This window comes from Typha latifolia, chromosome 10 (assembly GCF_019914945.1).
Source record: "Typha latifolia isolate L0001 chromosome 10, TyphaL0001v2, whole genome shotgun sequence".
In the NCBI taxonomy this organism is placed as follows: domain Eukaryota; kingdom Viridiplantae; phylum Streptophyta; class Magnoliopsida; order Poales; family Typhaceae; genus Typha; species Typha latifolia.
The window spans coordinates 1,304,999-1,317,691 of record NC_133095.1 but is presented as its reverse complement, the minus strand read 5'-3'; the positions used below and the strand labels follow the sequence as shown (position 1 = coordinate 1,317,691).

Sequence of the window (12,693 nt, the reverse complement as noted above, 5' to 3'; positions counted from 1 at the left end):
TTTATTTTTTATTTTTTTATATCCCTTTGTTGTCTTCTTTAAATATCAACCAGTAATAACTAATAACAGGAGAGAGAGGAAGAAAAGTAAGGATAATTTTATTCATATAATTAGTTAGTTAATTTTTTAATATTTTTTCTAATGTAATTTCTAATGAAGGAGATTAATAATACAATAATGCGAGCTATTTGGATACGTTTATGATTGTTATATAGCTCTAGTTGTTATGTGACAAAAATATGTCACAAAATATAATATATTTATCTACTTGAAAGTTACATGCAATTCGAGAAAAAAATTTATGTTTGACCAAAATGAAGGAGTAATTTGGTAATTTTCTCCGATTTTATTTAATTTACGGCGTTAAGGGGTCAGGTAATTTTAATAGTTCAAAGGTTATTACGTAGGAAAGAATAATTCAAAAAAAAAAATTATCTAAAGAGCAAAAAGAAAAATTGGATCTCGCCAGATGCGGCCGAAAATTGTCGCACGCGAAACTCGTTTTTGACGTGCTATCGCCTATCGGCCGCGACGAAACCGTCTTCGGCTTCGTCTCCACTCGCTGTCTCGTTCCAAATCCATCCATCTTTACAAAATAACAGCTCGACAAAAAACGCGTGAATAAATTAAACCGACCATATTATATATTTATATATTCTTCCTCCCCATCATACCCATCGAATCTAAAATCCCTCCTCCCCAAAACCAAGCATAGCCTTTGAGAGAAGAAGAAGAAGAAGAAGAAGAAGAAGAAGAAGAGAAAAGATTTTAAGAACCAAAATGGTCGGCATTGATTGCGATCCGGAGCTCAGCCTTCGCCTCAGCCTCGGCGGCGGCGGCGGGGAGGATTGCTCCTCTAGTGCTTCCAGCTTTGCTAAATCTATCAAGTATGTACATATATATACAGAGTTCTTTTTTATTTATTTATTTGTGTCGCTATATTTGGTCGTTTTTGTGACGAACTTATTGAATTCGTTCAGAGTTGAAGGATGTAATGGAAACGTACAAGGATCTCGATTGGCGCTGGAGAAGCAGATCACGATCTTCTACAATGGCCAGATTTGCGTGTGCGACGTGACGGAGATCCAGGTTTGTTGTATTCCTCCGGGATTTAGTTTCATTATTACAAGTTGTCATGTTTTTGATACGAAAACCTTCTCCAATTCCTTCGTATAACACCAACTTTCCGATGGTTTTGCGCCAAAAAGTTTCTTTTTTTTATTATAATTTTTTTTCTTCTTCTTTGTATCATGTTTTCTTGCCTAGTTGGCTATAACTAGTCATCGTTCTTGATTCGATCCCTTGTTCTTGGATACCAAGTCAAATATCTCAGATGATTATTCTACCCTGTCATTTTTGAACTTGACCCAGTAGAGTAGTCAACTTATAGATTACGTGTTCCAATTCCAATCAAAACATAATTAGTATATTTGTCTCTTATTAATCATTTCTTTTTTGTTCTTTATTATATTGGAACAGGCAAGAGCTATCATATCGATGGCAAAGCGAGAGATGGAAGACAAAGAGAACGAGAACAACAAACACAGCTTCCAGCAACTCCAATTCCCATACAAATTACAACACCGAGGCTTGAATCCTGAACTCCTCAACCAGCAACTCTCGATGAAGCGATCACTGCAGCGATTCCTTCAGAAGAGGAAGACAAGAATAGCAGCTGTCTCTCCTTACAATCACAGACACCAATGCTTATCCTCATCCATGTCATAGAGAGTGTCATTACTTTCGTTTTCCTCCTTGCACTCGTTTATTGTAATTGATACATAGTTGATTCAATCGAGAGAGACATAGCAACTATACATGATCAATCTTATGAGACGGTCAACTGTAATTCATTGATATTCAAATTAAACTAGATCATGAGAGATTACAAGCCTTAGCATTTGGCCATAAACAGCTGACAGAAAAAAAAAAAAAAAAAAACCATTGGTATCGCCATCTTTTGTTAGCTAAAGTGCACCACGTAGAGAAAAAGTATCAAGTTTAGAATACATCATGGAACCGTGGGAGAATATCATTTGCAACAACAAAAGGTAAAGATCCCAAACTATTCTCAAAGCACTTCCTAATCTCAATTTACGCAAGACAAGATTAAGAAAAAGAGGCCAGAAAAGGGAGGTAAAAATCCTCTACTAGACAAAAGAGAGAAAGGAAGTGAGAAGAGAGCTATGAAATATAAGAAATCCATGGGAGAAAGTCATTCCCCTCCTAAACTCATTTTTAGTATTTAGATCATGGGAGAGAGAGAAGGTGGCCAGCAGTACTAGGGTCTACTACGAGTAATTTCTCACTAGACAGTCAATTATCTAATTAAAATATTTCTCGCCTAACCCCACAAAAAAAAATTCTAGATTGAGGGTTTGGTGTAATAAGCATGTGTGGATTAAACATAACAGAGTGGAAATTTTACAAAAGAAAAAAAAAAAAAACCAACGAATACCCAGACTATTCTGAATCTGGTATTTATGCTATAATTAATAAGTATATCATAAGAGTAATATACAGTGGATGCATAACTGATGGAAGAACTAATTTCTGAAGAATATAGTAGGGTTGCAAAGAGTCCATTTAACTTTCTTCCTTGGAAGAAATGGACCCAGATGCAGCTCCTCCTCGCAGAGATTATATCTATCTATCTCTCTCTCTCTCTCTCTCTCTCTCTCTCTCTCTCTCTGTGTCTCGTTACGGAGGATAATGGCGCTTATCCTGGTGACTTATAACCTGGATACAGAACGATGCATGTCCGCTTCAGTCACGATGTGGTTGCGAGTGATATCTTTGAGCGAGGTGCATCCACTTAATGCCATGGTCAGCTCGAACTCATCGCGAAGCATCTGGAGTACTTTTCTTACACCAGTCTCACCTTCAGCAGCCAAAGAGAACACCACAGGCCTTCCAATCTGAGATAAGTATGAGATTTAATGAATGTACGTAAGAGACCAGAACAAAGAGAGGCATATGGGAGAGTGAGAACTCGAGAAATATGCACTTACAAATATGCCAGAAGCTCCCAGAGCTAGAGCCTTGAAGACATCAGTTCCACGACGAACGCCTCCATCCAGAAATACGGGAACTCGTCCCTGTGCAGCTTTGACAACCTGAATTTACCCACTTATATTAGTAATAGTATCTAAAATCCTGTATACCGATACTTTGATTGTCAATTTTGACAAGAATATTTGGTTTTACTAAAGAAACTTGAAAGAACAATCTCCAGTATTGTCTTATGCCACTGCTATATCCATGAGAAATTCAACAACTTTTGCGTCTCATATGCACAGAGTCATCTTTATAACCTTAATTTGGAAATGGATTTCTCCACAAAACATAAAGCCAGTAATGCAACCAGAAAGCGCATCGTGTGATTAGCGGAGTACCTCTTCGAGGGCGCTGATAGTAGCGGGAACATAATCTAGCTGACGAGCTCCATGGTTGGACACAATGATACCAGCTGCACCAGCTTGTATAGCCAGCCTAGCTGCATTTGAGAAATTAAGATATGTCATATAGGTAATCAATTTGTCAAATGAAGGAAAGGAAGACTAATGCTTACTGTCCTCTGCAGTGATAACCCCTTTCACTAAAATTGGCATAGAAGTGATTGTTTGCAACCACTTAACATCCTGGTAATCCAAAACAATTACTCTCAGAAAGATTCATAAAGACCCTTCATAAGCGGAGAATATTATAGCATTCAACATTTACTATTTATTACCTAAACATAATACTTAAAAAAAAAAGATATTTCAGACTAATCACAGACTGTTCAGTTTTCTTATAAATCTCAAGAAGGTTAAATTTAAGAACAGGTATGGGGCTACAATAGTGTTTTAGTAGCCGATTAGTACAGAACTCTGCTATTGAGTAAGCAAAGTATTATAACATACCTTCCAGCTCAATGTACGATCAATTTGGCCAGCAACATATGATGCAAGCCCAGAGTCACTCGACTGTACACAAACATCAATATACCAAATGAGAAATTGGATACCGCAAGTTTATAAGCGACATAAATTTAACACTCACTTTATCCATTTTCCCAAGGTCCAAGCCCTCAAAGTTCTTGAGGGCCAAATGTGGTGGTAAGACAAATCTGCAATACAACACATTAAGAGGGTTATATCCTTTTTCTCAACAAAAAAAAAATAAATAGTGTGGTGGAGTAACATCAGTTTCAAAGATGGTCATAGACTAAATCTGTAGCATGAAGCAGTGTGTGATGGAGTAACATTTGTTTGAAGCCTCAGACTTGGCATCTACCCTCCCATGAGGATTTTGGTCATGTCTTCCATTATCAATGCTTATCTTCTTTCCAAGTTATTGCATTTCTATGAGGATAGGTATCCTTCCTAAACATGAACTTGAACTTTCTGTACTCGTGAATCCAATCTTGTTCTAAGCAAAACCAAAAAAGAAACCATTGTCCATGCCTGTTCTTTATGTCAGCTTCCCTGCGGCCAAGTCTTGGAGTATCCACAGTAAGTGCTATTGCCTTGAATCCAGCCCTTTCAGCTCTTCTAACTAGCTGTGCAACTACTTTCCTATCTTTGTAGACCTACAAGGACAAGGAATAGATTAGTAGGCAAGATTCGAGGAGTTCTTCAGAAGGAGGTTCAACAATATATAAAACCACTTGGCAAAGAATAGCTAATATTTACATAGAGCTGGAAGAAGCGAATTCCTGGTCCAGTTGAGGCGACCTCTTCAACACTGGAAGTAGCCCATGATGACAGTGTCTATGAAAGAAACAAACACAACTACTAAGTATCGTTGACACAAATTTTAGAAAGAAAGTAGAGAAGTTGTCCTTCAAATTATCTTTAATAATTAACTATATAATGTGATTGTGATTTGCTAAACAGAACAAAGAAAACGAAAAAAATGATAACCTAAGAGCGACATACAATTCCTAGTTAGGTGACTATTTGAAAGCAGAACACAACTACTAAGTATTGTTGACACAAATTTTAGAAAGAAAGTAGAGAAGTTGCCCTTCAAATTATCTTTAATAATTAAATATATAATGTGATTGTGATTTGCTAAACAGAACAAAGAAAACGAAAAAAATGATAACCTAAGAGCGACATACAATTCCTAGTTAGGTGGCTATTTGAAAGCAGAACAACATTAACTGAACCTCTTGGATATAGCTCATGAACAGTCTAGTTTGCCTAGTCAGTAATGCAAATGGCTTGCAAATTAAGTCAAGATATATACTGATTGTCGCCTTTTCCAAGTTAGAAACTCTCTCTTCCCTTGTTGACATCATTTTATACACTTGTTATACTAAATTGTGAATCGTTCATCGAAGCAGAAAATTTATGTTGCTTATATAAGAGAATCTTAACTCATCAATGTTATACACCACATGCACCCTTTTCTAAAAGGAGTGTGTCAAATTGTCACCCAGTATAAAGACTTGGAGGCTTCCCTGCTTTTATAGAAACTGATTCTATGTACACTTGAATTATTAAGTGCAGATCAGAATATAGCACTATAACCACTCAAGAGTTTGCCTATGATTTTGCTGGTGATCATATTTGTTTGTCAAACAGAGTAACTTGAAAAATATCAAATCACAGTAAGCACAAAATGTCGGTGACAAACCATAATAGTGCCTGCTGCTGATGCTGCTCTTGCAGTTGCATACTCTCCTGTGGCAACATAACAGGCTCAATCAAGATAACATGTTTACGGCTTTTACTAGAATAATATACGGCTGAAAGAAACACTGCAAAAGCAATAAGCTAAGGAAAACAAAGGTTCTATAAACTGATCTTGGGATGTACACTATAGTAAACAGATATTAAACCCTGTATCTAATTTATTTCGTACTGTAGTTAGTAACAAATATGCAAGGAATCTTTTAGATCTTCTAAACCTAGTGGGAAAAAAAAAAACAAAATCAAGAAAAAACATACCATCTGGGTGCGCCATTTTCTGAAAGGCTGTAGGAGCTATCATAATTGGCATTGATAACTTGAATCCCAGAATGGTTGTGGTCATGTCGATTTTGGAGACATCAATTAATATGCGTGGGCGGAACCTATTCCAAAGTGGACGAATTATAAGATATTAGATTATTCTCGCTCCAATGAGATAAAGTGTAACAAACTGCAAACAGATCAACAGTTACAAAGTATCCAAAACAATGTCCTCGTCCGATTGCAGAAGATATGAACAAGATGGAGATTTTCTATTTCAGCTAGCACAGACAATTTCCTGAAGGACCATATTGGCCTAAAATTTCTTGGTGCTAAAAGTACTTCACGAACTCCTTAAAGAATATATTTATTTGAGTTAGCTGGATCCTGAATAAGATTAGAAGTCTTGAACAGCAAAGTTCTATATACGAGCTAAAAGATGAATCTCCATGAGATAACAGTTTCTCAACTAAGATTATAAATAATTTTTAGCCAAATCACGAAAGTGAAGAACAAAATCTAAAGAATACTCATACTGTAAGAATACTATTATGTTAGGACTAACAAAGTAATGTCGGAATTTTTGGCAACCAAAAGCTGCAGCCTCGATGACAAGTTCAACTCTTAGGGACATAGTGGTGTGAACACATTCCATTCACATCAGAAGATTCCAATACCAGAAGCTATTCGAATATAAAATTAATATATCTCCTAATGAGAAGATTATAAAACTTTTATGCAGAGGAATCAGAAACAAAACTCGCAGACGATTCACAAGACAAAACAAGCACACCAAAATGAGTAAAGATGCCAACTTTAATCTCAAAAAGGCCAGGAGATTACAGAATCCTTGAGAAAGCCTCCCTGTTCTCCTTGAGGGTCCACTGGTCCTCTGCCCCGGAAGCATAGTAGTCATAGACCATCTTGGGCAGCTTCTGCTTCGCGATAGCCTCATACTCCGTGACATTGGTAATCTCCATCCTGGCGGGTATGTAGCAAACCACACCAAAATCCCAAATACTCTACAATCACAACATGGGCAGAAATATATACATGAAGACCTTAACGTAAATTAGTACTACATGCACGCAGACAGAGAGAGATTCTATGACTTGCAACCAAAACCCAGATGGAAAACTAAGACCCAATTGGCCAAAACCCAAGAGAAGAAACTACAAAGAAGAGCAAGGGGAAGGAGAATAGATGGTACCTTTGTCAATTGGAGGAGGAGGAGGAGAAGCGAATGAAATGAAGCGAAGAATGGATATAGTGGTGGGGATGAAAGTTTATTATATGGGTTGGAGGTGTGAGGGGGAGAGAGAGGGGTGGAGGAGACTGGAGGGGGGTTCGCACAATCGCACGTAAAGACAAAGAAGGGTAACGGCGATGTGGAATTATTTGTTATGAGAGGGGGGGAAGTGCAAATGGGAGTTGGTTCTGGATTAGCTTTTCGAGGTGGGAATGAAGAATGGCACCTCCAACACTACTTCCTCATCCACATACGTCATCTCGCCCTTCCACATCCCGAAAAATTCTAAAATCGCTTCATAATTATCCAACACCGTCGTCATAAAAGATTTCAGTTAAATCAGAAGCAACAACTGAGAGGAGGGTAAAAATGTCTTTTAACTCATTTGCCGTGGTACCAAAATTCTCAACAATATCTTAAGTAGATTCGTTTGTACGTGATAAAAATGAGAGATTTGAACTCATTTTATCTTAAAAGTTGGGAAAACGGAGAGCCAGAATAAATAATATGCAATCATCGTTGCTAGTTTGTAAGTGCTATTTTAAGATAAATAGCGTGCGATTGTGTGGTGAGGAAATGCTCCCTCGTTCTTGTGCAAAAATTTTAGGTGAAGATGGTGTGGGCAAATGGATGAAGGCTGATTAGGATATGAACAAATTCTAACCCCATATTTTGGGAGCAAGTGTAGCAAGTGGATTTGTTAATACCTGACCATTTCACAACCACAAAGTCTCCAATATCTGTTTTAAAAGGCCGTCAAAATAACTTACTGGAGATCTTTTTGTGCAGATTGGCATGCATCACTAGCTGCGTTCAAAAGATGGTATAGTTTTAGCTGGGTTCTACCTGCCTTAGAAAAATGCTTTTCCCAATGTTATTACAGCAACAGCAGGACTTGATTTTCTTTTTCAGAGAATAAAGGATAATCGCAATGAAGCTTTGACACATAATACAATAATCAATTATGTCAAAGACCAAACTGGGTGGGACAAACATGGTACACAAAACTACTCCATAGCAAAGGGGAACTTCGCATTTAACTTTAGTTGCAATTAGCAAACATAAGCGAAGCCATAGAACAGACATATACTAGCAATCTACACAGAGAGAGAGGGATCGCTTGATTTAAACGCCATAGTACTGGAGTACTGGAGCAGGCTTGTCTCACAATTATAGGCAATAATTGTTCAAGATCCTGTTTCCTCTCGAGATCCAAAATCTTTGCTCCTGTCTCCTAGATAATCGAATAGCTTTCTGCATCTTAACTGTCTCCCTTAACATCATTTCCCCAAACACTGTCCCATGAACCACCGTTAGCTTTTGGCGCCTCGATATAATGCCGGCCCTGCCCGTCAAGACCTGGAACTTCACCAGGTACTGGAATTTGGGGTTTTCTAGGCTTGGTCCTGACCCCCAGCAAACGCAAAACAAACCTCGCGAGCTCACCATAAAGTAGGCCAGAACGATCAAAGAGCTGCAACAAGAATCATAAGGCCAACAGTTATTCAATCAACTAAATATATCAAGTAGAAGAATAAATCAAGATGAGATGACAAATTAGTATTAGAGGCAGCAAACAGCACCTGTAGAAGAGCTGACATGAACATGTGAAATGCTTGGGTGTTCTGATCTATAAGAAACGCAATTCGACCAAAGAAATTCACAACGCCATGCATCTGAATGAATGAAAGAGAAAAGAACAGGAACACGAGTCAACAAACTGAAACAAGGATAAGGAATCATGAAGGTGTATATACAGTTTCAAAAGCTCCAGTTAGACATGGTCGTCAAACAAAGCATCACAAGCCAAACAATAAGAAATCTTAAATACTTGTAATATAACTGTAACAGCAGTTTACTCAACAGAGATGCAGCGCTGACAAATGACATTGCCAACATCAAAAGTAAGGATTAAACGAAAACACTTCACATTTCCCAAGAAGATTAAAGTTGTCAACAAGATGTTCTATGCATAACTTCAGAACCAATTGGAATTTGTGTGTAGAAACCAGCAGAAAGCTCAATTATACTACAATTTTAGCCACTGGAAGGAGAAAACTGTCTTACCACACGCAGGAAGGACATCCAAAATCCCGGAGGTGATGAAGGAGGACCAAATGGATTATTTGGATCCTGATTACCATAAGGACCACCCATGCCACCCATACCGCCCATGCCACCCATGCCACCCATTCCATAACCACCGAGGGTGCCTCCCAAGCCACTGTTATACATGCTACCACCATACATACCAGAACCTCCATTTAAACCCCCATACCCTGAATACATGCTATTTCCATAGAGCCCGCCACCATATGATCCTCCATATCCCCCGTATGATGAACCATACATGCCAGATCCATAACCCGAATTGTAGTTCATATTCGAACCATAACCTGTAATTAATGGAACTTTCAAAACATGAATGAGGAGAAAACAACTGCAAAGTAAGAGGACATCATCCAAATCTAATGATTACCTCCATAAGTGCTTCCATAGCCTTGCTGCCAAGTCCTCGGTGGCACAGGCCTGCCAAGACTGTTGACATTTGCAGAGACATTCCTCTCTGCATTTGAAACAATTTCTCCCGGTTTTGCAGTTCCAGAGGATTCAACGACATCACTAGTGGTGCCAGGAGATGGGGGCTTAAAAGGTGCAGGACCAGATGAAGTCCCAGTTCGTTCCCAGGGCTTCGGTGGCGCTGTATTACCTGCATAGGCATAATGTTCCCCAGAATGAATAACAAGGCTCAATTAATCTAAACTAAGTAGGAATGCATGTATATATATATATATATATATATAGAGAGAGAGAGAGAGAGAGAGAGAGAGAGAGAACAACTATTGAAGCAGATATTGAGCTCCTAATTAGATAAAACAATGAGGAATTTAAATGATTAAAGAGCAAGCAATGTCCAGGAACAACGAAAGAATTTGGCGTCAAATTGATGGAAGGTAATAACAACAAAGGATCAATTGACAGTTCAACACATGAGAGGCTGACAGTGATAATAAATTTACTCTCATTCTAGCTCTTCCACAATCAATAAGGTAACAGAGTGGTAGAGAAGAAATATCACCTCTGATAACAAAATGATGGATAGCAGCTGATTTCAATATATAGTCACAGCATAAATTCAGGCAATTCGAAGAGAATTAGGCAAATAAAAGGTTGATTCAGTTAAATTAAATTTCAAAACATGAGGATATATAAGCAGCTTTTTTGTACATCATGTCCTTATGAGTATAGTAATAGACAGTTTCTTTGCATCTGATGTCATTGAATAAGAGGATTCTGAGATGCAATTTCATTATTTTATGATAAAGAATTATCTTCAGCTTAAACAGGAAAGTATGAGGAACTATGGAATGACTTAACAGTAATTTGGATTGAGCAGTAAAAGGTGGCAATTGATCAAGAAAGTCTAGGACAGTAATGCGTCTACTAGACACATTACAATCAGAGTTGCTATGATTAGTATGTGAAAGGCGCCTTTTGATCACAAGTTACTAATAATACTATTAGGAATACCATGATTGACAAATATGAAGCATATCTACTGTACTAGCCCATCACTAAGTCTAAAGAGGTCTTGCAACAACAGTATATGATTCCAAGGAACCATATATTTTTTACAATGCGGCTTGTAATAAGCATCAAAAGACACAAAGTAATTCTAAAATATCACATGCAAGTACCAACAATCAAACCTTTAGTCCCAATTATTTGAGGTTAGCCAATAAGATATCCCATGCAAATGCTACAATAAAGTAGAATACTGTAGGATAGAATCAGATAGTTTTTATCTTGATTATTGAAGACCATTGAGATTAAAGAACTCAAATGTTCTTCTGTCCATCTTGATCCTTGAAGAACTCAAAAGCTGTCCTCTATCATATTCTCCCCCCAATTATCGATGGTCCAACTAGCTAAGAAACTGAATGTTATCAAACGAGAATAATCAGTGGCAGAAACCTTAGACCGTGTTACTTCTCTATGCCAAGTAACTGAAATTTCTATTTTCAGTATAAACTATCCTATTATCCTCCAATGCTATAGAAACGAAGAAAGATATATTTCCTCATACCTCAAAGATTGATGGCGAATTAGACTTATCTAGTAGCTTAACTATATTATACATACATAATATTCGGATTCATATATTCTGTGGAAGCTTACTTCACATGAGGAAGAAATAATCAAGGCCAAAGTAAATATTTATCAGTATCAAAATAATCGCAAATTCAACTTATATATCAACTGGATACAAATCCAACCTTCAATAAATTAACTCTCATAGTTCACTACAGAATTTACTGCACTAGTACTAATTGTTTCAATACTATCGTTTACACCCCCGACTGCATTTTAGAAGGAGCACGTATAACATCCTCGTCTTCGTATAATAAAAGCGCACTGCAACCACAAAACCCTAACGGAAATCACCTAAGTGCAAAAAAAGAATGCCTAAATCCATCTGACAGCAATATAATTATGAATCAATTACAAAATCCTACCAATTCCCAAAAGAGCGAATCTATTCCCTAACCTCAAAAGCCCGAGTCGATCCGCCGGCATCACAAACTCGACAAAAACAAATCAAAAGGCCTGATCCTTAATGACGCGGAATAGCAAACGAAAGTAATCGGATTACTCAGCTCGATTCTCGAAGAAACGATGCGAACTAGGTTTCTCCAAACCCTTATCGATATATTCGACCAGAAACCATAAAATTACTCTGAAAACTTTTAGGGCTCAGATGGAAGGAATCGGGATTACGAACCTGTGGGCGGAGAATTCGAAGCCATGGCGTCTCTCCGATGGATCGAGGAGGTTTCTTCTCTCTCCCCGCTCTCTCTTTCTCTCTCTCTCTCTCTCTCTCTCTCTCTCTCCCCGTCACCAACTCCAAAGAGGCATGGCAATGACACGATAATTACAAGCAGCAGAAAAAGAAAAGAAAATTAAATTACTAGATATATATCATAGATGCGTACGATGGTCATCCACTTTGGTTGGTTAGCGCGTTCGTTACCGGGTCGGGTCCTCAACTCTCTAAACCGGGTGCGCCTCGGGAAACGAGTTAGAGTGACGTGGTAATTATTAATCTTCGGACTAGACTACATCAAGTATATAATATTTCATTAAAATTTCATTTGATTATTTTGTTTTTGGGTAAATATTTTATTGGCTGTTTCCAGGATCTTTTATGATTGTTTAGAATAAATTCAGTCAAATTTGGCAGCACCAAAACGTGACTCGTGATTGGATTTGATCAAAACGGTGGTGGCCCATCTTGACCAATACCAAGTATGCCATCTGCAGTCAAAGGACCAATACATTTGCAATTAGATCCAACCAGTCCTTATTAATTTATCATATCCTATAATAAAAATGCGACTCCGTCGTTCCAACACTGCTTTCTCTTCTTCTGCCTGCAAATTGCAAGGAAGGAGCAGAAAATGCAGTGAATTAAGTCCAGGCTTGACTCAATGGTCCTTAAGA

At 37.9% G+C, this 12,693-nt stretch overlaps 3 protein-coding genes across 3 annotated transcripts; 1 reads left to right on the top strand and 2 right to left on the bottom strand.

Moving 5' to 3' along the window:
* Positions 1 to 672: 672 nt before the first annotated feature.
* Positions 673 to 1,897, top strand: LOC140796246 (protein TIFY 5A-like). Its single transcript, XM_073149184.1, has 3 exons — positions 673 to 887; positions 981 to 1,089; positions 1,480 to 1,897. The coding sequence occupies exons 1-3, from the start codon at positions 781 to 783 to the stop codon at positions 1,726 to 1,728; spliced, it is 465 nt and encodes a 154-aa protein (XP_073005285.1). The 5' UTR covers positions 673 to 780; the 3' UTR covers positions 1,729 to 1,897.
* Positions 1,898 to 2,464: 567 nt separating this feature from the next.
* LOC140796245 (glycolate oxidase 1-like) lies at positions 2,465 to 7,245 on the bottom strand. The gene is made up of 12 exons (XM_073149183.1): positions 7,153 to 7,245; positions 6,786 to 6,964; positions 5,940 to 6,064; positions 5,626 to 5,672; positions 4,677 to 4,754; positions 4,449 to 4,573; positions 4,045 to 4,111; positions 3,906 to 3,968; positions 3,572 to 3,641; positions 3,396 to 3,496; positions 3,012 to 3,116; positions 2,465 to 2,918 (listed from the first exon to the last, which is right to left on the bottom strand). The coding sequence occupies exons 2-12, from the start codon at positions 6,920 to 6,922 to the stop codon at positions 2,733 to 2,735; spliced, it is 1,104 nt and encodes a 367-aa protein (XP_073005284.1). The 5' UTR covers positions 6,923 to 6,964; positions 7,153 to 7,245; the 3' UTR covers positions 2,465 to 2,732.
* An 869-nt stretch (positions 7,246 to 8,114) lies between these two features.
* On the bottom strand, positions 8,115 to 12,137 carry LOC140796424 (peroxisomal membrane protein 13-like). The gene is made up of 5 exons (XM_073149461.1): positions 11,975 to 12,137; positions 9,671 to 9,901; positions 9,259 to 9,587; positions 8,775 to 8,867; positions 8,115 to 8,665 (listed from the first exon to the last, which is right to left on the bottom strand). Exons 1-5 carry the CDS (start codon positions 11,997 to 11,999, stop codon positions 8,453 to 8,455), a joined length of 891 nt encoding a protein of 296 aa, XP_073005562.1. The 5' UTR covers positions 12,000 to 12,137; the 3' UTR covers positions 8,115 to 8,452.
* Positions 12,138 to 12,693: the final 556 nt, after the last annotated feature.

Coding starts and splice junctions, on each gene's coding strand:
- LOC140796246 (XM_073149184.1), top strand. CDS start 781: ATGGTCGGCATTGATTGCGATCCGGAGCTCAGCCTTCGCCTCAGCCTC. Junction 888..980: donor AGCTTTGCTAAATCTATCAA/GTATGTACATAT, acceptor GAATTCGTTCAG/AGTTGAAGGATGTAATGGAA. Junction 1,090..1,479: donor GCGACGTGACGGAGATCCAG/GTTTGTTGTATT, acceptor ATATTGGAACAG/GCAAGAGCTATCATATCGAT.
- LOC140796245 (XM_073149183.1), bottom strand. CDS start 6,922: ATGGAGATTACCAATGTCACGGAGTATGAGGCTATCGCGAAGCAGAAG. Junction 4,574..4,676: donor TTCGCTTCTTCCAGCTCTAT/GTAAATATTAGC, acceptor TTGTCCTTGTAG/GTCTACAAAGATAGGAAAGT. Junction 3,497..3,571: donor GGTTATCACTGCAGAGGACA/GTAAGCATTAGT, acceptor TCTCAAATGCAG/CTAGGCTGGCTATACAAGCT.
- LOC140796424 (XM_073149461.1), bottom strand. CDS start 11,999: ATGGCTTCGAATTCTCCGCCCACAG. Junction 8,868..9,258: donor GGATGTCCTTCCTGCGTGTG/GTAAGACAGTTT, acceptor TCATTCATTCAG/ATGCATGGCGTTGTGAATTT. Junction 8,666..8,774: donor TCATGTCAGCTCTTCTACAG/GTGCTGTTTGCT, acceptor TTCTTGTTGCAG/CTCTTTGATCGTTCTGGCCT.